This window comes from Triticum aestivum, chromosome 3B, assembly GCF_018294505.1.
Source record: "Triticum aestivum cultivar Chinese Spring chromosome 3B, IWGSC CS RefSeq v2.1, whole genome shotgun sequence".
NCBI classification, from domain to species: Eukaryota; Viridiplantae; Streptophyta; class Magnoliopsida; order Poales; family Poaceae; genus Triticum; species Triticum aestivum.
In genome coordinates, this window is record NC_057801.1 from 645,248,669 (window position 1) to 645,274,803 (window position 26,135).

The following is a 26,135-nucleotide window of genomic DNA, read 5'->3' on the forward strand; positions in this document are numbered from 1 at the left end:
CTCGGTCTGACCGAGTTCACTAGTTTAGGTTCCAAAAGCTGCTTCAGTATCACCGAGTTTACAAATCGGTAGATCCGAAATGCTTTCTGTGGAAAACTGAAACTAAGTTTTTGACTCATTTGTTCTGCAAAAATCTATGTGCTTTGTGATGCTCATCGTCTCTACCTCATCTATATCTATTCACAGGGTCTGCTGTCAGAGTTTGCAACATGTCAGATCAGAGTGACAGTCAGAACAGAGCTGAAGAGCAAGTTCACATGAGTTTGGGCACTAGTCCCTCAAGCAGCTATGATGGGGGTAGAGGGAGCACACCCAGCAACTTGCCAAAGGCAGCCACCAGGGCCAGAAAGAAGAAGACCTCAGATTCTGAAGATGAGGACTATGTGGCAGTTGATGATGAAGCCACCTCAAAGAAGAAAGTGATAAAGAAAGAGTTTGGAACTGCTGCTTCAACAAAGCCAGGAATGAACAGGAAAGCTCCAGCCAAGAGAGTTCCTATGCTAAAGGTCAGAGCATCCACTCCCCAAAGAAGCAGTTGTGGCTGAGAAGAAAAGGAAAGAAAGGGTCAAGAAGACAGTGGCCAGAGTTGTTAGAAAACCCTCTATGATGGAAGAAGAGGAAGAGGTTGCTACATCAGCACCTAAAGCTCAAAAGCTAATGGGAGATGCTATAAGATTAGGGGCGGCTCCATCTAAGCCCAAAGATGCTCCCAAATCTGCTCCAAAGCCCAAGTTTGCACCCAAGAGGAACACCAGGAGTATTACAGCTGCAGAGAGGAACAAGGCCCCAGTGCCTGAAGCTGCTGAAGAAGAAGAAGAAGACTCACTAGTCTTGAGAAAGTTGAAGCCTAAGATCCCAGATCATAATGATAATCATCCAGTAGCTGAGGACATGAAGCTCAGGAAGGATGCAAGACTTAGACAATGGAGACTGACTGACCCCTATGCTGTCAGGAGAATAACTGTTGTGGACTACAGGTTCCATACTAAGGAACATCAGGATTTCTATGATACAGTGCTACTTGACAAGAAGACCATAGTCCGTGATATGAGATGGGTGGACTGGGAGTACACCAGGAAAAATGAAGAGCATTATCCAGGAGTTTATGAAGCTCACAAAGTGGAATGATGAGCTCATTATGCAGTTCTAGACCATAGCTCATTTCTACCCAGATGGAAGGATAGTCTGGATGTCTGAGGGTACATGGTACCAATCAACAGTTGAAGAATGGTCTGAATTGATCAATGCTCCAAAGGAAAATGAGGATGACTTGGATGTCTATGCCAAGAAGAAGAAAGATCACAACTCCATGGCTCACATGTACAGAGAGATCCCAGATGCTGCACTTGAGACTCACAAGCTTGGATCAGTACATTTGTTGTTGTCTGGACTGCCCACTATCAACTGGATCCTAAGGCATACTCTGTTACCCAAGTCAGGTGATCACAAGATGATCAGAGGCCATGCAATCAACCTGCTTCATATATTTTATGTGCCTCAGAAGTTCAAAGTCATGAGCCTGATTGTGGAAACAATCAAAACGACTGCTGCTGATCAGAAGAGGAGTTGTGGGTATGCCCCACAGATTCAGGAGCTTATAAACTCCAAGATGGGCACTGGCACATATCTCTTGGACAAGGAACACCTTCCCATCTACCCTGACTTTGAGGACAACACTATTGTGATGGATGAGGATGAACCATCATCTATGCAAGCACAAGAGAAGAAGGAGAAGGCAAGGACAGAGAAGGCTGCAAAGATGCCATCTATTGATGAGGCATCTCAGTATTTCCTGAAGAGCAAGCAAGATCAGCTTGGCTACTTGATTGCCTCCACTCTGAGGATTGAGAAGGGCTTGGCCACCCTGACTCAAAACCAGGAGAGCTTGGAGAGAATCATAGAGCAGAAATTCTATGATCTTGATGTGAAGGTCACTGAGATTCAGTCAGTTGTTGAGCAACTTCAGGAGGAAGTGGAGGAGAAGAAAGGTAAGTCTACCACAGATGCATTTGCTAGAGTGCCCAGAGGACAGAGATCTGCTGCAGTGCCTGTGACAGACACCAGAGCTACATCATCTACACCAGCAACAGCTTCAGTGCCACCAGCTCCAGTAGCCACTCCACCAGCTCCATCTACATCAACTGATGCTTTCGTCCTTGGAGTCATCTCTACACCACCTCATCAAGACCAAGCCTGAGAGTCGATTAGCACTATGCATTTTTTATGAACTTTTTGATAACTTGTTGCCAAAGGGGGAGAAAATGTATAGATCATAGGCTTCGAGAGAGAGTGTTGCTTTTGTTCTCTCTTGTTTTTGGTGGTTGAACTTTATTTGCTTGTTTGAGATACTCTATGCCATTTGTGAGATATTTGGATCATCATGTGTTTGATCATATGCTATGCTACATTATTGTTTGTTGGATGATATCATCTCTTACATTTTCATATGATCATTCACTTTGCTTGGTGATGAGTGCATGTATTTAATCATTATCATTTTGAGCGCTCCACCAAGATGTATGTGACATGGAAGAGTAACCCATGATCCTAACTCATTGTGCATTTGTAGTCCAAAGCAAATCTTAAACTATGCACAAATTTAGGGGGAGCTCTTACTTTTCACATACTTCTCAAAGCGATAATGTTTTTCAATCTTATTATCATTTGTCGAAGCTTTGATCTATATGTTGTCATCAATTACCAAAAAGGGGGAGATTGAAAGTGCAACTATCCCTGGGTAGTTTTGGTAATTCCTAACAACATATAGCTCATTGAGCTAATGCTATTCCAAGATAAATATTTCAGGAAAGCTCAATGATTCGCATGGCATGGATGAGAAAAGTGGACCCCTCAAAATACTAAGGACAAAAGGATTGGCTCAAGCTCAAAGCTCAAGACTCTACATTTTCCATTTTACTGATCCAAGATCACATTGAGTCTATAGGAAAAGCCAATACTATCAAGGAGGGATGAGGTGTTGCTTAATGAGGTTCTTGCTCAAAATGCTTAGTGATATGCTCCAAATCCCTTAACTACTTTCTCACATCCACATATGACCTAAACCAAAAGTCAAACTCGGCCCCACCGATTCTTTCTATCCGGCGCCACCGAGTTCAGATGTCATAGCCACTGCCACAAACCCTAGGCAAATCGGTCTCATCGATAGGGATCTCGGTCTCACCGAGATGGGACTGTAATCTCTCTGTTTCCCTTCGTAACGTTTCGGTCTCACCGAGATGAGCGATCGGTCCCACCGAGATTGCAATGCAAACTCTCTGTTCCTTTTTGTAACGTTTCTGTCCCACCGAGATGAGCGAATCGGTCCCACCGAGTTTGCCTGACCAACTCTCTGGTTAGCTTATTACCAAAATCGGTCTCACCGAGTTTGTGTAATCGGTCTCACCGAGATTACGTTATGCCCTAACCCTAACCATATCGGTCCTACCGAGTTGCATGTCGGTCCCACCAAAAATCCTAATGGTCACTTGATTTGCTAAATCGGTCCGACCGAGTTTCTCAATTCGGTCCCACCGAGATTGGTAAGTTGTGTGTAACAGTTAGATTTTGTGTGGAGGCTATATATACCCCTCCACCCCCTCTTCATTCGTGGAGAGAGCCATCAAAACATGCCTATACTTCCAACTTACATTTTCCGAGAGAGAACCACCTACACTTGTGTTGAGGTCAAGATATTCCAATCCTACCATATGAATCTTGATCTATATCCTTCCCCAAGTTGCTTTCCACTCAAATCTTCTTTCCACCAAATCCAAATCCAGTGAGAGAGAGTTGAGTGTTGGGGAGACTATCATTTGAAGCACAAGAGCAAGGAGTTCATCATCAACACACCATTTGTTACTTCTTGGAGAGTGGTGTCTCCTAGATTGGCTAGGTGTCACTTGGGAGCCTCCGACAAGATTGTGGAGTTGAACCAAGGAGTTTGTATGGGCAAGGAGATCGCCTACTTCGTGAAGATCTACCCCTAGTGAGGCAAGTCGTTCGTGGGCGACGGCCATGGTGGGATAGACAAGGTTGATTCTTCGTGGACCCTTCATGGGTGGAGCCCTCTATGGACTCACGCAGCCGTTACCCTTCGTGGGTTGAAGTCTCCATCAACGTGGATGTACGATAGCACCACCTATCGGAACCACGGCTCAAAAATCTCCATGTCTCCAATTGCGTTTGCCTCCTCAAACTCCCCCCCCCCTTTACATTCATATGCAATTGTGTTAAATTCCGCTTCTATACTCTAGAATTGCATGTGTAGATTGATTGCTTGACTTGTGCTAAGTTGCTAAAATCTGCCAAGAATTAAAATTGGGAAAAGACAAAGTTTTTATTTGGTCAAGTAGTCTAATCACCCCCCTCTAGACATACTTTCGATCCTACAGAAACGCACTACACCACGATGCGTGTAGCCCCCTCACTTCAAGCCGGTGGGAGTGTGTACGCATGTGCTCAAACTTTGATATGGAATCCCACCATGATCCACACCATACACATGCCAAGATGAATCCATCTTTTGGTCAAATGCCTCTCGTTGTCGGTGGAAACTGAAAACCTTTGCGGGCTAACGAATGGGCACGTCGCTGATAACCGCACAAGGGAGAGTGTCTGAGAGGATCACCAATGCATGCATGTGGCCCGAACATTATGTATGAAAGGGTTGTGTAATGCTTTAAATAACCAATTCACGACTTTGATGTGGCATATATGACTCACAAAATGATCAATAATCCCACACGAAGGTTCATGACTCGTAGTGTACTACCGGACCCCTCCCCCCACCCCCCACACACAGACACACACATCCCGCACCACCGCAGCCACTCTGAGGCATGTCAAACTTTTCTGCAGTGAACATGTGACAAAAGACAGAGTGTCGTGTTATTTTAAAAAAACATACATCATTCGACCATTTTTATACATTGATTGATTTCCTAGGGATTTAATGTGCAAAAATCAAATTTGAGCTACATGTGCACCAAAATGGGTTGCAAAATCATATGTGTCCCTAGGTGCATGTTTCCTTGTGCAAGAGATTTCAAAATATTGAGAATATATATTTTTAAAATTCAGTAAATTCAAAACTTAGTTGAAATTCATGAAACTCATCATGGTGTCATATATGGACACCAGTAGACTGTGATATTGTATTTTTTTCATCAATGAGACATGTTTTGATATAATCTTCTTACAAACAGGAGATTATTAAAAACTGGCAACCAATATCTCATATAGATTATTTATTCGGACCATGTGCGTTAGACCGTGTCATGCTTCAGTTAAGCAGTAAAGCAGCAGAATGAATCATCAATAAACCAAAAAATATACGTGCTGCCACACGCCCTGTGTGTCATGTGAGCAGGCGTGAGTTGACGGGACGCATGCGAGCAGTCCACCACACATGCATACGGAGAGGCGTGCGTGCAGGTGTGCATATTGATGGGAGGCATGCGAGTAGATGTGTGAAATGATGGTAGGAATGGTAGAAGTTCGCCGCGTAGGCTCACCGGGAGGCGAGACAGCTTTGGACCGCATCCTGCCTTGCTCTCACTGGTCTGTATTAATTGCGCACCCAAGCCACTGGACATAATAGGCGGCCGCACCCCCGGTCCATAGTGGTCACCAACGTTTGGACTCTGGAGTGTATGAGGATGTCGCCGAAGCACACCATCTGAGGGAGTGGCGACGCCGGGGCTAGTGAAGCACCCGCGCAACGCGTGAAGCTGGGTACAATGGTTGTCGTCATCGCCGATGAGGTCTTGCACAGGAAGCAACACGACCTTGACTTCATCGGCGCCATCATGCCCCCCCCCCCAGCCGGAGCCCGAGGTCAACAGCAACGACTGCGACTGCGATGGAAAACTGGTTAGTCATCCATATACCTATTTGTGCGGCAAATATATCATGTGTTTTCTCTAGTTACTCCCCCCTATAGTATTTCTGGAATACAAATCCTATGGGTATGTTCTCTTAGTCAATGATATCAGAGCAATTAAGATCCGTTAGATGCACCTAGTGTATTGATTAATTAATTGTTATCCGTATAGAGTTAGTGATTAATTGTTTGTTATGTACAAATGATTTTTGTTAACAATCCGACTAGGGTTAGCTTACGTGCTAATAATTCCTGGCCAGATCTTGAGAATTGATTTTGAATTTCCTACATATATGTTTGTGCCTTTTTTTCTTCCAGGTCTTGAGAATTGATTTTGAATGTCCTACATGTATGTTTATGCCATTTTTTTCTTTTAGATTGGTATGCACACAGATGAGGCTCCGTCCAGCGCCGCCGCCGGATGTAGATCTTGGACCCGGATGCGTGGCCAGAAGCGGACATGCCCCCTGGACCTGAGGAACCAGTAGAATCTCCAGCGGACCGCATCAACGATCTCCCGGACGACATCCTTGGGGAGACATATCCCTTATCCCCACCAATTATGGCTGTCGCAAACAAGTCCTCGCATCTCGGGGGCGCACTCCGTGGCTCGCCGCGCCTCTTAATCTCGACTGTCGTCAGCTATCTATCAATGATGATTCTGAACTCCCCGGAGCCATCATCTCCTCCCACCAGGGCTCCGTTAAACGCATCTACATCCTAGCATGCTACCTGCTGCCTGCTGGATATACCCTGCATGGTGGCTGCCTGGCTGACATCCCGTCAATTCAATAAACTCTAGCAGCTTGAGTTCTACCATGACCACAACAATAGGTTAACACCAAGAGCTGCATCTGTGCCCTCACCACTGATGCCCATCTCATGGTTTTCCTCCTCTCTCCACACCGCCATCTTGACTCGGTGCCATCTAGCAGACAATCTAGTACAAATGCTTCGACTCCCACTGCTGGAAAAAACTTGCGCTTATGTTGGTTGATCTGCCGGTGGCCTCACTTCACAGCATCATCCACTCTAGCTGCCCTGCATTGGAGCGTTTGGTGCTTGTTTTTGGACTAGGAATTCATATCCCTTGTCTCAAAATAAGTTCTCCTCACCTTGTCAGCATTGGAATTCATTTTGAAGGACAAGAGCTCATCATGAAGATGCCCCTTCACTTCAAAGGTTGCTCCTTGATTGTTGTTATAAACCATCGCAAATAACCGTGGTCTCTGCGCCTAAATTGGAGACCTTGGGTGTATTTCCTGATCCGTTTAAAGATGCCAAGTTGGTGGTTGGCTCCACACTTGTTCAGGTATTGTATGTTATCCATGTACACTTTAGTAATTTGCATTTTTCATTTGTGCGCATAAGTTAAATATCATCTTGGAGTACACTTTTGGTGCTAATATTATGTTCTATGCTGAATGAAGAGCTTGTCCATAGATGGTGTATCAGGGGTGCTGAATTCTGTCAAGACCTTATATATTTATATAGGGTGTCTTGATATGAACACCACTATTGGGTATTGGCTTGCTGTGATGCTTTCCGTGTCTGGATAATTTGCATATAAATGTGATGATTTCACACACATTGAAAGCCCATATATAATGTACTAGAATTAACCATTCAGATGTCGCTCCTTTGACATACTCTATTTTAGAAATTAACGGTTTTCAATCTTCATGTCTATTTAGGTACTAGGACTTCATGAAAAAGGTATAACCAATCGATGGCAGAGGAAGCACAAGGGTTTTCTCAGATCTCATGACATTTGTTTGAAGACAATAACAGTGGAAGGATATGCATCCAACCAGCTAAACACTGGCTTTGTCACATTCTTCATGAGGAATGCGAGGGCACTATTGTCCCTAAGGATTATGTTTTTCAACAAGAAATTTCTCATAGAACTGTATGTTGAACAACATAAAAAGAAGTTTCAGGTGGACCTATGGGCTTCTGATCGTGCTCGGCTTATATTTACAACAACTTGTTATCATCATGGACCAGTAGATGTTTTGTACCGGGATCTTGATTTTATGGATCAGACCAATCAATTTGATTGTGTCTGCCAAAAACTTTAGTTGAGTTAGATGTTATTGCCCTATTCAATCCGGGTTATGTGTAAACCTGATGAACAATTAATCCTTGTGCTTTTGTACCTTCTGTAAGCTGGAGTTAGACATTGTTGCCCTTTTCAACTAAGGTTTGACCCATATTTTCTTTCATACTGGGTTTTGATCTTTGTTCATTACAGAACCCACAAGTTCTTATCGCCCGCCCGCCCGCACCCACCAAACTTATTTTCAGCTAGCAAACCAAATGGGATGTAATTCTTAATAGTAGAAGTTGCATGGTAGTGGCAGATTTTGATTCTGCCCACGAGAAAAAAGCCTATCCAGGGCGGTGTCGACTCGATAGTAAACATTGAGAAACCTGGTTTTAAAATTACTGTAAATCCAAAACTCGCCTCAAAATCATGAAACATCGCATGGTGTTATGACATGACACCAACATGCTGTGTAAAAAATAGTCCAATTTGGGACAAGTTTTGGTATAAAATTCTTACAAATGGAGCTTTTTTTAAGAAGCCTCATGGTTCCGAGAGGGAACTTGCCACCTATGTATGTGCGAAACGACATATGTTGTTTCTTCTCGCCTTGATTTATTTTCAGAGGCAACATGCAACTATAGGAGTGTCGTCCTAAAAAATATGAAATTATTCAGCGTCTGTTTTGCTTTTTATGCATTGTTTGAGTTTTCTAGGCATTTTTGAACATACTTTGGTGTGTGCAAAGGTCATGTGTCTACTAGCCACCTATGTAATTAGATGTTCAATTTGGTTATGGAATCAAGTCCTTATAAGTATATATATTGTTATTCTGTATGCAATGACAACGCACACGGACCATACTAGGAAACCCGTCGGTGATGAATTCATCAATCACTGACAATCGTATGCTAGCAAACATTTGCCCACAACACACACGACTTATTAGCAGAAATTGTCTATGTTATTATGGGTCTTCGCACACATTTCTGATTAGGAACCTGTTTGCCGTATATTGCACACACCTTGATCTGGATGACCGTTTGTGTTGTGTTGCCTAATCACAAACAGTTCATCTGAGTGAATTGTATGCCGTATATTGCACACATCTTCATCTGGTTGCCTGTTTATGTTGTTCCGCCTCATCACATACAGTTAATCGATTGAACTGTATGTCGTATATCGCACACGCCTGCGTCTGGCTGCCCGTTTCCGTTCTTCTGCCTCGTCGCAAACAGTTCATTGAATTGAACCGTATGCCCCGCATCACACACGCAACTAAAATTTGAACCATGTTTGATTGCTCCGCCATCGCAAATGTTTTGCATCTTTTTTGACGTTTTTTTACATCACCGTTTGCGATTAATGCATCACACATAGTTTCGTCAAAGGGTCTTTGATCATAGTGTCATGTTAGCAGCATCCTGCAGTAGTGTTTGTTTTATTCTGTCTACATTATGTCACCATACTTCATACATTACTCTGTTTGTCATGAACTTAATACCTAGAGAGGCAAGCATAGAAGCGCTCTTGAAGTGGAGTAATAGCAGTAAGCGTCAGTAAGTTTAACGGTACTTGTCACAGACTTAATGCCTAAGTACTAATCATGCCATGAATAACATTATAACTATGTGCTTTTCGATCAATTACCCAATTGTAATTTGTATAGCCACCATATGCTATGTTCTTGAGAGAGATGCCTCGAGTGAAAACTATGGCCTCAGGTGTATTTAAATGATATTACTAAACCCTAAAAACCTTGTTGTAATTTATTTAGTTTTATTTTACTTTGCAATTTATATATCCCCTACTATCTGATTTGATCCTTGCAATTAACAAGTACAAGGAGATTGACAACCCTTTTGCCCGCGTTGGGTGCAAGTATTTGCTCTTGTGTGCATAGGTGCCGCTAAAGGTCATTTTCATAGATCTTCTATTGGTTCGATAACCCTGGTTCTCTACTAAGGGAAATACTATCCGCTACTATATTGCTTCTCCCTTCCTCTTCGGGGAAAAATCCAACGCAATTCACAAGTAGCAGAAAGAATGTCTAGCGCCGTTACTGGAGAGACTTCATCAAACAACTCAAGGTCCCTTCATACACATTATCATTTACTTGTTCTACTTCTTACTTTCTTTTATTAACCTTTATTTGCCCCGTTAAAAAAATATCTTATGTGATTTATCTCCTCATTGCTATGGCTGGTTCCCCACTTATTGCATGTACCCCTGAAAATGAACTACTCAATTTTAAACAAAGGGGAGGAGAAAGTCTAAAATATGCTTGGTGTAGTATTTGCGATGCTCAAAATAGATCTAACCATAAGTAATCCACTCCTGTTTTACTTCACATTTTTCATGTACTTCGTATATATTTGTGCTTACACTATTACCAGAGGAAATTTTCTAAGTAGTCACCCTTTGGATGCTTTCAATGCTATGGGAAATTGAGTGGGATCACTACCCATTACTATTAATGAAACGACATTGACTTTGGAACATGTTATGCAGAGGTTAGAAATTATAGAGAATAAAATGCGGACTATTAAACTCATGGAAAATCTTGGTAAGAAGGTGCACAACCACATCACTAAATTTGGCTCCTTGTTAAGAACTACATTAAAATTATTAAAGGATAAAGAACCAATCACCAAGAGAATGGAGCAAAGTCCCGCTAGAATTGATAAATTGAAAGAGATCATTACTAACTTAGGTTCAGCTTTTTCTTCCATTTAAACTACTGAAAAGACTCCTAGAACCAAGAATCCCAAGCTTATTTATGTTCCTAAAAATAAAAGTACTTCATCTAGTAAAGATAAAGAAGATCTAAAAATGATTAGCGCGTACCCTAATTTAATTGATATGAAAAAGAAACCTATTACTCTAGTGATGCATCCACCTGGAAGGGGAACCCGGTTCCCCTTCCTCTCAGGCTCAAGGGCACCGACCCGCCGGAGCACAACCACAAACACCGGCACTGAAGAGCTCCAATACGCCGAACCTGAAAACCTCCACAGAAATATGCCATAAAGACTTGAAAGCCACCAAGCTCCCTCCTCCAGCAGCTACAATCACCCGAGTGAAGGAAATATGCTCTAGAGGCAATAATAACGTTATTATTTATTTCCTTATTTCATGATAAATGTTTATTATTCATGCTAGAATTGTATTAACCGGAAACATGATACATGTGTGAATACATAGACAAACTGAGTGTCACTATTATGCCTCTACTTGACTAGCTATTTAATCAAAGATGGTTATGTTTCCTAGCCATGGACAAAGAGTTGTCATTTGATTAATGGGATCACATCACTAGGAGAATGATGTGATTGACTTGACACATTCCGTTAGCTTAGCACTTGATCGTTTAGTATGTTGCTATTGCTTTCTTCATGACTTATACATGTTCCTATGACTATGAGATTATGTAACTCCCGTTTAATCGAGGAACACTTTGTGTGCAACCAAACGTCACAACGTAACTAGGTGATTATAAAGGTGCTCTACAGGTGTCTCCAAAGGTACTTGTTGAGTTGACGTATTTCGAGATTAGGATTTGTCACTCCGATTGTCGGAGAGGTAACCCTGGGCCCTCTCGGTAATGCACATCACTATAAGCCTTGCAAGCAATATGACTAATGAGTTAGTTGCGAGATGATGTATTACATAACGTGTAAAGAGACTTGCCGGTAACGAGATTGAACTAGATATTGAGATACCGACGATCGAATCTCAGGGAAGTAACATACCGATGACAAAGGGAACAATGTATGTTGTTATGCGGTTTGACCGATAAAGATCTTCATAGAATATGTGGGAGCCAATATGAGCATCCAGGCTCAGCTATTGGTTATTGACCGGAGACGTGTCTCAGTCATGTCTACATTGTTCTCGAACCCGTAGGGTCCGCACGCTTAAAATTAGATGACATTTATATTATGAGTTTATCTGTTTTTGATGTACCGAAGGAGTTCGGAGTCCCGGATGAGATCTGGGACATGACGAGGAGTCTCAAAATGGTCAAGACGTAAAGATCGATATATTGGACGACTATATTCAGACATCGGAAAGGTTCCGAGTGATTTGGGTATTTTTCGGAGTACCGGAGAGTTACGAGAATTTGTACTGGGCCTTAATGGGCCATACGGGAACGAAGAGAAAGGCCCCAAAGGGTGGCCGCACCCCTCCCCATGGACTAGTCCGAATTGGACTAGGGAGGGGGGGGCCTTCCTTCCTTGTCCTTCTCCCTTCCCTTACCTTCTTCCACTCCAACAAGGGAAGGAGGAGTCCTACTCCCGGTGGGAGTAGGACTCCCCCCTTGGCGCGCCCTCCTCCTAGGCCGGCCGCCTCTCCCCTTGCTCCTTTATATACGGGGGCAGGGGGCACCTCTAGACACAACAATTGATCCCTTGGATCTCTTAGCCGTGTGCGGTGCCCCCTCCACCATAGTCCACCTCGATAACATCATAGCGGTGCTTAGGTGAAGCCCTGCATCGGCAGAACATCATCATCGTCACCATGTCGTCGTGCTGACGGAACTCTCCCTCGACACTCGGCTAGATCGGAGTTCGAGGGACGTCATCGAGCTGAGCGTGTGCAAGAACTCGGAGGTGTCGTGCTTTCGGTGCTTGCTCGGTCAGGCCGTGAAGATGTACAACTACATCAACCGTGTTTTGCTAACGCTTCCGCTTTCGGTCTACGAGGGTACATGGACACACTATCCCCTCTCGTTGCTATGCATCACCATGATCTTGCGTGTGCGTAGGAATTTTTTTGAAATTACCGGGTTACCCAATAGTGGCATCCGAGCCTGGTTTTATGCGTAGATGTTATATGCACAAGTAGAACACAAGTGAGTTGTGGGCGATACAAGTCATACTGCTTACCAGCATGTCATACTTTGGTTCGGTGGTATTGTTGGATGAAGCGGCCCGGACCGACATTACTCGTACGCTTATGCGAGACTGGTTCTACCGACGTGCTTTGCACATAGGTGGCTGGCGGGTGTCAGTTTCTCCAACTTTAGTTAAACCGAGTGTGGCTACGCCCGGTCCTTGAGAAGGTTATAACAACACCAACTTGACAAACTATCGTTGTGGTTTTGATGCGTAGGTAAGAACGGTTCTTGCTCAGCCCGTAGCAGCCATGTAAAACTTGTAACAACAAAGTAGAGGACGTCTAACTTGTTTTTACAGGGCATGTTGAGATGTGATATGGTCAAGACATGATGCGAAATTTTATTGTATGAGATGATCATGTTTTGTAACAAAGTTATCGGCAACTGGCAGGAGCCATATGGTGGTCGCTTTATTGTATGCAATGTAATCGCCCTGTAATTGCTTTACTTTATCAGTAAGCGGTTGCGATAGTCGTAGAAGCAATAGGTTGCGAAACGACAATGATGCTAGGATGAAGATCAAGGTGTCATGCCGGTGACGATGGTGATCATGACGGTGCTTCGGAGATGGTGATCACAAGCACAAGATGATGATGGCCATATCATATCACTTATATTGATTGCATGTGATGTTTATCCTTTATGCATCTTATTTTGCTTTGATTGACAGTAGCATTATAAGATGATCTCTCACTAAATTTCAAGGTATAAATGTTCTCCCTGAGTATGCACCGTTGCGAAAGTTCTCCGTGCTGAGACACCACGTGATGATCGGGTGTGATAGGCTCTACGTTCAAATACAACGGGTGCAAAACATTTGCACACGCGGAATACTCAGGTTAAACTTGACGAGCCTAGCATATACAGATATGGCCTCAGAACACTGAGACCGAAAGGTCGAGCGTGAATCATATAGTAGATATGATCAACATAGTGATGTTCACCATTGAAAACTACTCCATCTCACGTGATGATCGGACATGGTTTAGTTGATTTGGATCACGTGATCACTTAGATGGTGAGAGGGATGTCTATCTAAGTGGGAGTTATTAAGTAATATGATTAATTGAACTTTAATTTATCATGAACTTAGTCCTGGTAGTATTTTGCAAATTATGTTGTAGATCAATAGCTCGCGTTGTTGCTTCCCTGTGTTTTTATATGTGTTCCTAGAGAAAACTAAGTTGAAAGATGTTAGTAGCAATGATGCGGACTTGGTCCAAGATCTGAGGTTAATCCTCATTGCTGCACAGAAGAATTATGTCCTTGATGCACCGCTAGGTGACAGACCTATTGCAGGAGTAGATGCAGACGTTATGAATGTTTGGCTAGCTCAATATGATGACTACTTGATAGTTTTGTGCACTATGCTTTATGGCTTAGAACCGGGACTACAAAAACGTTTTTGAAACGTCACGGAACATATGAGATGTTCCATGAGATGAAATTGATATTTTAGACTCATGCCCGTGTCAAGAGGTATGAGACCTCTGACAAATACTTCGCCTAAAAGATGGAGGAGAATTGCTCAACTAGTGAGCAAGTGCTTAGATTGTCTGAGTACTACAATCACTTGAACCAAGTGGGAGTTAATCTTCGAGACAAGATAGTGATTGACAGAGTTCTCTAGTCACCATCACTAAGTTACTAGAACTTCGTGATGATCTATAGTATGCAAGGGATGACGAAAACGATTCCCGAGCTCTTCGTGATGCTGAAATCAACGAAGGTAGAAATCAAGAAAACGCATCAAGTGTTGATGATTAAACAAGATCACTAGTTTCAAGAAAAGGGCAAAGGAAAAGAAAGGGAACTTCAAGCAGAATGGCAAGCAAGTTGTCACTCCCGTGAAGAAGCCCAAAGTTGGATCAAAGCCTGAAACTAAGTGCTTCTATTGCAAAGGAAATGATCACTAGAAGCGGAAATACCCTGAATATTTAGTGGATAAGAAGGATGGCAAAGTGAACTAGGGTATATTTGATATACATGTTATTGATGTGTACCTTACTAGTGTTTATAGTAGCCCCTGAGTATTTGATACTTGTTCGGGTGCTAATATTAGTAACTCGAAACAGGAGTTACAGAATAAGCAGAGACTAGTTGAGGTTGTAGTGACGATGTGTGTTGGAAGTGGTTCCAAGATTGATATGATCATGATCGCACACTCCCTATACTTATGGGATTACTGTTGAAACCTAAATAATTGTTATTTGGCATTTGCGTTGAGCATGAATATGATTTGATCATGTTTATTGCAATACGGTTGTTCATTTATAGTCAGAGAATAATTGTTGTTCTGTTTATATGAATAAAACCTTCGATGGTAATACACCTAATGAAAATAGTTTGTTGGATCTCGATCGTGGTAATACTCATATTCATAATATTGATGCCAAAAGATGCAAAGTTGATAATGATAGTGCAACATATTTGTGGCACTGCCGTTTGGGTCATATCAGTGTAAAGCGCATGAAGAAACTCCATAAAGATGGACTTTGGAATCACTTGATTATGAATCATTTGATGCTTGCGAACCGTGCTTTATGGGCAATATGACTAAAACTCCGTTCTTCGGAACAATGGAACGAGCTAGTGACTTATTGCAAATAATACATACCGATGTATGCGATCCAATGAGTGTTGATGCTCATGGCGGGTATCGTTATTTTCTGACCTTCACAGATGATTTGAGCAGATATGAGTATGTCTACTTAATGAAACACAAGTCTGAAACATTTGAAAAGTTCAAAGAATTTTAGAGTGAAGTGAAGAATCATCGTAACAAGAAAATAAAGTTTCTACGATCTGATCGTGGAGGAAGATATTTGAGTTACGAGTTTGGCCTTCATTTAAAACAATGTGGAATAGTTTCACAGCTCACGCCACCTGGAACACCACAGCGTTATGGTGTGTCCGAACGTCGTAACCGCACTTTATTGGATATGGTGCGATCTATGATGTCTCTTATCGATTTACCACTATCGTTTTGGGGTTATGCATTAAAAGACAGCTGCATTCACTTTAAGCAGGGTACCATCAAAATCCGTTGAGATGACGCCTTATGAACTGTTGTTTGGCAAGAAACCAAAGTTGTCGTTTCTTAAAGTTTGGGGCTACGATGCTTATGTGAAAAAGTTTCAACCTGATAAGCTCGAACCCAAATCGGAGAAGTGTGTCTTCATAGAATATCCAAAGGTAACTATTGGGTACACCTTCTATCACAGATCCGAAGGCAAGTTATTCGTTGCTAAGATGGATCCTTTCTAGAGAAGGAGTTTCTCTCAAAAGAAGTGAGTGGGAGGAAAGTAGAACTTGATGAGGTAATTGTACCTTCTCCCTTATTGGAAAGTAGTTCATCATAGAAGACAGTTCCAGTGATTCCTACACCAATTAGTGAGGAAGTTAATGATGATGATCATGAAACTTCAGATCAAGTTACTACCGAACCTCGTAGGTCTTCCAGAGTAAGATCCGCACCAGAGTGGTATGGTAATCCTGTTCTGGAAGTCATGTTACTAGACCATGATGAACCTACGAACTATGAGGAAGCGATGATGAGCCCAGATTCTGCGAAATGGCTTGAAGGCCATGAAATATGAGATGGGATCCATGTATGAGAACAAAGTGTGGACTTTGGTCGTCTTGCTCGATGATCGGCAAGCCATATAAAATAAATGGATCTTCAAAGAGGAAGACGGACACTGATAGTAGTGTTACTATCTACAAAGCTAGACTTGTTGAAAAAGGTTTTTGACAAAGTTCAAGGTGTTGAATACGATGAGATTTTCTCACTCGTATAGATGCTTAAGTCTGTCCGAATCATGTTAGCAATTGCCACATTTTATGAAATCTGGCAAATGGATATTAAAAACTGTATTCCGTAATAGTTTATTAAAGAAAAGTTGTATATGATGCAACCAGAAGGTTTTGTCAATCCTAAAAGTGCTAACAAAGTGTGCAAGCTCCAGCGATCCATTTTTGGATTGGTGCAAGCCTCTCGGAGTTGGAATAAATGTTTTGATAGTGTAATCAAAGCATATGGTTTTATGCAGACTTTTGGAGAAGCCTGTATTTACAAAAAGGTGAGTGGGAGCTCTATAGCATTTCTAATACTATATGTAGATGACATATTGTTGATTGGAAATGATATAGAAATTCTGGATAGCATAAAAGGATACTTGAAAAAGAGGTTTTTAAAGAAAGACCTCAGTAAAGCTACTTACATATTGAGCATCAAGATCTATTGAGATAGATCAAGACGCTTGATAAGATTCTCAATTAGTACATACCTTAACAAGATTTTGAAGTAGTTCAAAATGGAACAATCAAAGAAAGAGTTCTTGCCTGTGATGCAAAGGTATGAAGTTTAGTAAGACTCAAAACCCGACCATGGCAGAAAATAGAAAGAGAATGAAAAGTCATTCTCTATGCCTCAGTCATAGGTTCTATAAAGTATGTTATGCTGTGTACCAGACCTATTGTACACCTTACTATGAGTCTGGCAAATGAATACAATTTTGATCTAAGAGTAGATCACTAGACATCGGTCAAGAATGTCCTTAGTGAGGACTAAGGAGAACTTTCTCGATTATGGAGGTGATAAAAGAGTTCATCGTAAAGAGTTACATCGATGCAAGCTTTTACACCGATCCAGATGACTCTAAGTCTCAATCTGGATACATATTGAAAGTGGGAGCAATTAGCTAGAGTAGCTCCATGCAGAGCATTATAGACATAGAATATTTGCAAAATACATACGGCTCTGAATTTGATAGACCCATTGACTAAACTTATCTCACGAGCAAAACATGATCATACTTTAGTACTCTTTGGGTGTTAATCACATAGCGATGTGAACTAGATTATTGACTCTAGTAAACCCTTTGGGTGTTGATCACATGACGATGTGAACTATGGGTATTAATCACATACAGATGTGAATATTGGTGTTAAATCACATGGTGATGTGAACTAGATTATTGACTCTAGTGCAAGTGGGAGACTGATGGAAATATGCACTAGAGGCAATAATAAAGTTATTATTTATTTCCTTATTTCATGATAAATGTTTATTATTCATGCTAGAATTGTATTAACTGGAAACATGATACATGTGTGAATATATAGACAAACTGAGTGTCGCTAGTATGCCTCTACTTGACTAGCTCATTAATCAAAGATGGTTATGTTTCCTAGCCATGGACAAAGAGTTGTCATTTGATTAACGGGATCACATCACTAGGAGAATGATGTGATTGACTTGACCTGTTTCGTTAGCTTAGCACTTGATCGTTTACTATGTTGCTATTGCTTTCTTCATGACTTATACATGTTCCTATGACTGTGAGATTATGTAACTCCCGTTTACCGGAGGAACACTTTGTATGCAACCAAACGTCACAACGTAACTGGGTGATTATAAAGGTGCTCTACAGGTGTCTCCGAAGGTACTTGTTGAGTTGACGTATTTCGAGGTTAGGATTTGTCACTCCGATTGTCGGAGAGGTAACTCTGGGCCCTCTTGGTAATGCACATCACTATAAGCCTTGCAAGCAATGTGACTAATAAGTTAGTTGCGAGATGATGTATTACATAACGAGTAAAGAGACTTGCCGGTAACGAGATTGAACTAGGTATTGAGATACCGACGATTGAATCTCGGGCAAGTAACATACCGATGACAAAGGGATCAACGTATGTTGTTATGCAGTTTGACCGATAAAGATCTTCGTAGAATATGTGGGAGCCAATATGAGCATCCAGGTTCCGCTATTGGTTATTGACCGGAGACGTGTCTCGGTCATGTCTACATTGTTCTCGAACCCGTAAGGTCCGCACGCTTAAAGTTAGATGACGGTTATATTATGAATTTATGTGTTTTTGATGTACCGAAGGAGTTCGAAGTCCTGGATGAGATCGGATACATGACGAGGAGTCTCGAAATGGTCGAGACGTAAAGATCGATATATTGGATGACTATATTTGGATATCGGGAAGGTTCCGAGTGATTCGGGTATTTTTCGGAGTACCGGAGAGTTACGGGAATTCGTATTGGGCCTTAATGGGCCATACGGGAACGCAGAGAAAGGCCCCAAAGGGTGGCCGCACCCCTCCCCTTGGACTAGTCCGAATTGGACTAGGGAGGGGGGGCGCCCCCTTCCTTCCTTCTCCTTCTCCCTTCCCTTCTTCCACTCCAACAAGGGAAGGAGGAGTCCTACTTCCGGTGGGAGTAGGACTCCCCCCTTGACGCGCCCTCCTCCTAGGCCGGCCGCCTCTCCCCTTGCTCCTTTATATACGGGGGCAGGGGGCACCTCTAGACACAACAATTGACCCCTTGGATCTCTTAGCCGTGTGCGGTGCCCCCCTCCACCATAGTCCACCTCGATAATATCAGAGCGGTGCTTAGGCGAAGCCCTGCGTCGGTAGAACATCATCATCGTCACCATGCCGTCGTGCTGATGGAACTCTCCCTCGACACTCGGCTGGATCGGAGTTCGAGGGACGTCATCGAGCTGAACATGTGCAAGAACTCGGAGGTGCCGTGCTTTCGATGCTTGATCGGTCGGGCCGTGAAGACGTACGACTACATCAATCGCGTTGTTCTAACGCTTTCGCTTTCTGTCTACGAGGGTACGTGGACACACTCTCCCTCTCGTTGCTATGCATCACCATGATCTTGCGTGTGCGTAGTTTTTTTTGAAATTACTGCGTTACCCAACATCGAGCACCAAACTTCCCCAGACGGCGCCTCCATGGAGGTCATGATGCACCTAGCACCACCGTCGCCTAGGCAAAGAGGCGCGAATTGAGCACTCGCCCGGGAAGCTGGGCTGGGAGTGGAGATGGGAGCCCTCAACGACGTCTCCAAGAAGAAAGGCGACGCACAGGTGCGCCCCGCCGCCGTCGTGCTGGAGCACCTGACCTAGGGTTTCTCCCGGGCTCGACCTACACCACCCACACCCCACCGGCATCGGATCCGACGGCCGAAGACCTCAGAACAGACGAAATCGATGGGGAAAGAGAGAGAGCAGAGGAGGGGACGGCCTGGCCTTCAGACCTGGATCGGGAGATGAGCACCATGCTGCCCCGCAACCTTTGCCCACCGGCTCTTCGTCGTCCAAGCAGCTAAGGGAGCTAACCAACACCTATCGGGAATTGCCACCTTGTCGCCCGGGGTTGCCGCCCCGGCCTCCAGAGTCCTTTGTGCGGGGTGGGGGAAAATGACGAAGCCCCCGCCGCCACCTCGGGTGGCTGCAAGGGAGGGAGAGGGGAAATGGGTGGCGGCTTCGGGAACCCTAGTCGCCCCTGTGTCGCCCTCGGCAGGACGACACCGAGGGAGAGAGGAGGGGGAGGGGGGGTAAAACTAGGTCCATTTCCTTGCTAGCTCGAAGTCTCCAATAGCGTACATGATCAGTCGTGTGTCAAATATCGTGCTTTTTTGTCAAAGTTTGAGAGGAGACAAACCTTCATTTTCTTGTATTCCTAGTTCATCCATGATCTGTTGCTATTAAATACTCCCTCCGTTTCTTTTTACTCCGCGTATAAGTTTTGGTCAAAGTCAAACTACACAAAGTTTGACCAAATTTATATTAAAAAATATGAACATCTACATACTTAAACTATATAATATGAAAATACAATTCATGGTGCATCTAAAAATGTTGATTTCATATTGTGAATGTTGATATTTTTTAACATAAAGATAGTCAAACTATGCAAAGATTGACTTTGACCAAACCTTATATACAGACTAAAAAGAAATGGAGGGAGTACTGGGCTTCAGTCGAGAGAGAATAAGTCAAACTATATTGATTTCTTAAAAAAATTAGCATCATTTTGATATGAATAATATTTTGATAGTGGTCTCTTATGTTGTGTTATGGCCTATCTTGTTTGAAAAAATTGCCCTAGGTTATTAAAAAAAATCATGTTATTTAGCTCAAAACTAGCCCGAGATCCTTACGAGCTGAGCGCAAGCCACTTTTCACACCCTGATCTTGAGCTTCGCTCACTTTATTGGCTGCAAGAAAATTTTCAGGAAACAACCCATGTTTTTCAATCAGAAAAACATTACAAAGACAAGGGCAAGGGGACCATGCGAACAAGATTTGCAATGAAGCCCTGTTGCAGTGTATTGGCACATGTCATGCTGACATCGGTCAACTTTTATGAATGTGTATGCTTTATATGTGCATGCCCAGCTAACCTTAGCTTTTCTTTTAGAGGAGTTAATCCTAGCTCTGCGTAGACTAGCTTCATCCAATTTTCATGTAGATATTTTGAGCAATTTTGTGGCCCAGTGAAAAAGATTCCCCTAGAGGCAAAGGGCAGTTTGTCGGTCCAACGGACCGCCTTCCGCCAACTGACGTCCTCGACTCTGTGCTCCACCCCCTGGCATTCTCGAGCATCGCGCTGGTGTTAGGCCCGACCACGGCATCCTCCATGGTGCCATGCACGACGTCCCTCCGCAGGGACGCGCGGATGAGTACGCCCACAAGAAAAAATATATGTTATTTTTGTTGTACTCCGTATTAGAAAATTGTGATTGTCAATCAATAGTAGAGATAATGATACCCGCAAAAAAATTAGTAGAGATAATAATAATAGTAAATGGGCGTAGGATTAGCGATTTGTTGTAGAGAAATATTTAACTTTGTTTTGGAAGGTTATTGAGAATAATCTTACGTCTGTATGTCTTTTAGGAAGGTCATCTTACATATATATGCCATTTCTAAATTCTTAATTACCTATTATTTACGTGATTGAATTGAATCAGCGCTTGCCAAAGCAAGCACGGAACAAAATTTCCCACTTTAATGAGATTTGATTTTTAATGGAAGAGAGAAAAATTCAGTGCCAGTGGTTGGTGGGAGTTAAGGCGGAAAATTGAGACGATAATAAACCGGTGAAGAAAAACTACCAACTCCTAAGTCCTCTTTAGGAGTAGAGATGACATTCTGGTGTATTGGCAGTTTGGCACACACCATGTTAACATCTGCCATCTTTTATGATTGTCGCTGCTTTATCTGTGCACGTGCATGGCTGCATGCCCAGCTAACCTCAGCTTTTCTTTTGGGGGAGCTAATCTCTGCATACACTGGCCACATCCAATTTCCGTGTAGATACTTCGAGCAATTTTGTGGCCCAGTGAATAAGATACCCCCATACAGAAAAAGGCCGATGGGCAGGCAGCCAAAACGAGCAAGCACGCAATAATGCACCCCACAACCACAAGCCTATGCAACGCGATCTTGCACAAGATCGAGGGTGTTTTATCCACTAGTTGTATAAATCCACTTGCCGCTAAACATGATGACTAAGTAGCCGCTGGGCCAGCACTGTCTTTTCAGCTCCCCAAGTCCGGCGCAAGTGAAATCGAATCAATAATCAATAATCGTGTGAAAATGGCGTACGTGATCGTCGGCGGCGGCACGCTGATGAGCGTTGAGCCGCGGCACGTACAGTGCTAGGGAGCAGAGCGGAGCTGCCCGTACTCGTAGACTGGTACCGTGCTGGCTGTACCCGGTGGGCGAGGCCATTTATCGCTCTCGTCCACCGGCGGGGCGTACGTGGCGCGGCACCACCAGACGGGACGGGACGAGCCGCGCAGGTAAAAGCTGCTGCCTCCCCATGTCACGTCCGCCCCTGCTCCTATCCCTCCCTTCTCCCTCCAATAATTTCCTTCCCTTCACTTCTCCCGTCCTCCCGCAAAGCCCACCCCCGTAGCAGAAAGGGAGGGAGGGAGGAGGAATCTCCGTCTCCACCTCCACCTCCATGCCCCCGCCCCCCGCCGGGCCCGGCCCAGATCTCCCGCGCGGCGGCCGCTAGCCGATCCGATCCGGCCCGATGGGCGGGGAGGTGCCGGAGCCGCGGCGGCTCAGCCGCGCGCTCAGCTTCGGCGTGCCCGACGAGGCGCTGCACCTCGTCATGGGCTACGTCGACGCCCCGCGCGACCGGGAGGCCGCCTCGCTCGTCTGCCGCCGCTGGCACCGCATCGACGCGCTCACCCGCAAGCACGTCACCGTCGCCTTCTGCTACGCCGCCGACCCCTCGCGCCTCCTCGCCCGCTTCCCGCGCCTCGAGTCGCTGGCCCTCAAGGGCAGGCCGCGCGCCGCCATGTACGGCCTCATCTCCGACGACTGGGGCGCCTACGCCGCGCCCTGGGTCGCACGGCTCGCCGCGCCGCTCGAGTGCCTCAAGGCGCTCCACCTGCGACGCATGACCGTCACCGACGACGACGTCGCCACGCTCATCCGCTCCCGCGGCCACATGCTGCAGGAGCTCAAGCTCGACAAGTGCTCCGGCTTCTCCACCGACGCGCTCCGCCTCGTCGCCCGCTCCTGCAGGTAGTCCAGCAGCTCTACTCACCTGCGTCCGTGCACCTCTTTTTTTTTTTGCCCTCTTGCCTGTTGATTTGTGGTGGTGAGTTCCAGTAATTGTGACGGTTGATCTGCTCATTGATGAATGAGGATTGATCTGGTCTGTGTGTTGGTTGGTTTCGCCAAATGGAGTATATACTGGATAAGGATGAGTTAAGTGCTAGTTTCTATAATTAGATATTTGTTTGCTCTATCATGAGCTGTAACAAATACGGTCATGTGAGGGAAGGTGTCAAGTTAGCTTCCACACACTTTGTTTGGGCGCCATGATACATCATGGCACTAGTTTTCTACGACAAATTGATATGAGCAGTATAAGCAAATGACTGCCGAAGGGAGATATATGAGATTTGGTGTAGTTCTATGGTTTACCTGTCGTTTCTGTCCAGCACATGACCGATCCGGTCTCTAGTTTGTAATATTGACTCACAACAGCTCACAAGTCCCAACCAAGTCAGGCTTAAGCAAACTATAATTTGAGGTTGCACCAGTCAGGTGATCTATCTTCCCCAGGAGTGCTATCGTACTACTTTGATTGGACTTGAACAAGACTACATCCGCCCCTATGGGACGTATTTTGAACCAAAATAATGTTGCAAGTTGGTGGTTTCTGTTACCAGTCAATTCTATCATGTTCAGATTAGTGTGGCACTATGTCATACCGTCATATCGATTTTCGAGCATCATCTTGTCCTTCCTTTTTACTCTTTTGGCAGAAGCCTTTCCATGTGTCCGTGTTAACTTTGCTTTGTCTGAATTCTGCAACTACGAAGTTGTGTGAGGGAAATTATTTTCCCTTAGAATGCAAGTATGATTTGTGTGAGCTTGTCTAGTTCACATATGGAGCTGGGAGACTAAAGGTTAGCATGCTACAAAGGATCTGTAGTGCTTTAGGTAAAAATGCATGTACAGTGTCCTCCTTTGTGCCTGGAAATGCCTCGTATGCAACCATGAATTGAAAAAAAAACTGACTTGACTTCAATGGCTGTTCCGCTGCCCCACTATTAATGAAAGGGGACAGAACATGGGGACATCGGGGCATGTTCATGAAGTTTGAGACGTGTCTTTATAGGTTTCCTGGTTCACCAGTAATCCACTTTTCATCTCACTTTCCATTCTTCCTTAGCTTACAACTATTTTTGTGCTCCTTTAGCAAGACATTCGACTGTGGTACATTAATTCAAAGTGATTTTACTGTCACTGCATGATTGCGTGCTATCACTGCAGTAACATGCTATTCTAAATTATCTTGGCAGATCCTTAAGAACATTATTTCTTGAAGAATGCGTGATTACTGACGAAGGTGGTGAATGGCTTCATGAACTTGCTGTCAACAATTCTGTTCTTGTGACACTGAACTTCTACATGACTGAGCTCAAAGTGGTGCCGGCTGATCTGGAGCTTCTAGCAAAGAACTGCAAATCATTACTTTCTTTAAAGATCAGTGAGTGTGACCTTTCAGACCTGATTGGTTTTTTCGAAGCAGCCAATGCATTGCAAGATTTTGCTGGAGGATCGTTCAATGAGGTAGGAGAGCTAACAAAGTATGAAAAAGTCAAGTTTCCACCAAGAGTATGCTTCTTGGGGCTTACGTTCATGGGGAAAAATGAGATGCCTGTTATCTTCCCCTTTTCTGCTTCATTAAAGAAGCTGGACTTGCAGTACACTTTCCTCAGCACTGAGGATCATTGCCAGCTTATCTCAAAATGCCCGAACCTATTTGTTCTTGAGGTAATGTTTCTCGTACTCATGTATTTTGGGGGTGTGAAATTTGTCGTACTCTCATTTTTACTGACAGTAGATTCTGTCAACAGGTGAGGAATGTGATAGGAGACAGAGGGCTGGAGGTTGTCGGCGATACATGCAAGAAGCTACGAAGACTTCGAATTGAGCGAGGGGATGATGATCCAGGTCTACAAGAAGAGCAAGGAGGAGTTTCTCAGTTAGGCCTGACAGCGGTAGCTGTTGGTTGCCGAGACCTGGAGTACATAGCTGCCTATGTATCTGATATCACCAACGGTGCTCTTGAATCCATTGGGACCTTCTGCAAAAATCTCTACGACTTCCGGCTTGTCCTGCTCGACAGACAAAAGCAGGTAACTGATCTGCCACTCGACAACGGTGTTCGTGCTCTGTTAAGGAGTTGCACCAAGCTCCGGAGATTTGCTCTCTACCTGAGACCTGGAGGGCTCTCAGACATAGGCCTCGACTACATCGGGCAGTACAGCGGCAACATTCAGTACATGCTGCTGGGCAACGTCGGTGAATCTGACCACGGGTTGATCCGCTTTGCGATAGGATGCATCAACCTGCGGAAGCTTGAGCTTCGGAGCTGCTGCTTCAGCGAGCAAGCCCTGTCCCTCGCGGTGCTCCACATGCCCTCGCTCAGGTACATATGGGTGCAAGGCTACAAAGCCTCTCCAGCAGGCCTCGAGCTCCTGCTCATGGCGAGGCGATTCTGGAACATCGAGTTCACGCCCCCCAGCCCCGAGGGCTTGTTCCGCATGACGCTTGAAGGAGAACCCTGCGTGGATAAGCAGGCCCAGGTTCTTGCCTACTACTCCCTTGCTGGGCAGAGGCAGGACTGCCCTGACTGGGTGACCCCGTTGCATCCAGCTGCATGATTGATTGTAAATACAGTGTACTACATCAAGTTGTGTGTACGTAGGTACTCTTACCTTATTGCCCCTCGTCCCTTGGGCAACGATCGTGTCCGAATATGGTAGTAATTTGTATGGATGTAGATCATTAGCTAGCTGCTTTGGTGCCCTAATAAGCTAGTGCTACTGTAGTGCTGTAGCTGAGGTGTAGTGCAATAAGTTGCTGTTGTCGCTTGTACTACTATGTATGTAATCCTGGGAAGTTGTATGCTAAAGTTGCTCCGTGCTTTGATCCTGAGAGTTGAGACTTATCTGAAATCTTGGTCGG

At 44.2% G+C, this 26,135-nt stretch overlaps 1 protein-coding gene across 1 annotated transcript; it reads left to right on the forward strand.

Moving 5' to 3' along the window:
- Positions 1–22,468: 22,468 nt before the first annotated feature.
- LOC100682512 (coronatine-insensitive protein homolog 1a) lies at positions 22,469–26,105 on the forward strand. The gene is made up of 3 exons (XM_044495008.1): positions 22,469–23,174; positions 24,464–24,938; positions 25,022–26,105. The coding sequence occupies exons 1-3, from the start codon at positions 22,675–22,677 to the stop codon at positions 25,829–25,831; spliced, it is 1,785 nt and encodes a 594-aa protein (XP_044350943.1). The 5' UTR covers positions 22,469–22,674; the 3' UTR covers positions 25,832–26,105.
- The last annotated feature ends 30 nt before the right edge of the window (positions 26,106–26,135 follow it).

Bases quoted from the DNA above. Each gene is read 5' to 3' on its own strand.
- LOC100682512 (XM_044495008.1), top strand. From the start codon at position 22,675: ATGGGCGGGGAGGTGCCGGAGCCGCGGCGGCTCAGCCGCGCGCTCAGC. The intron at 23,175-24,463 runs GTAGTCCAGCAG...TTATCTTGGCAG, and splicing joins CTCGTCGCCCGCTCCTGCAG to ATCCTTAAGAACATTATTTC. The intron at 24,939-25,021 runs GTAATGTTTCTC...TTCTGTCAACAG, and splicing joins CGAACCTATTTGTTCTTGAG to GTGAGGAATGTGATAGGAGA.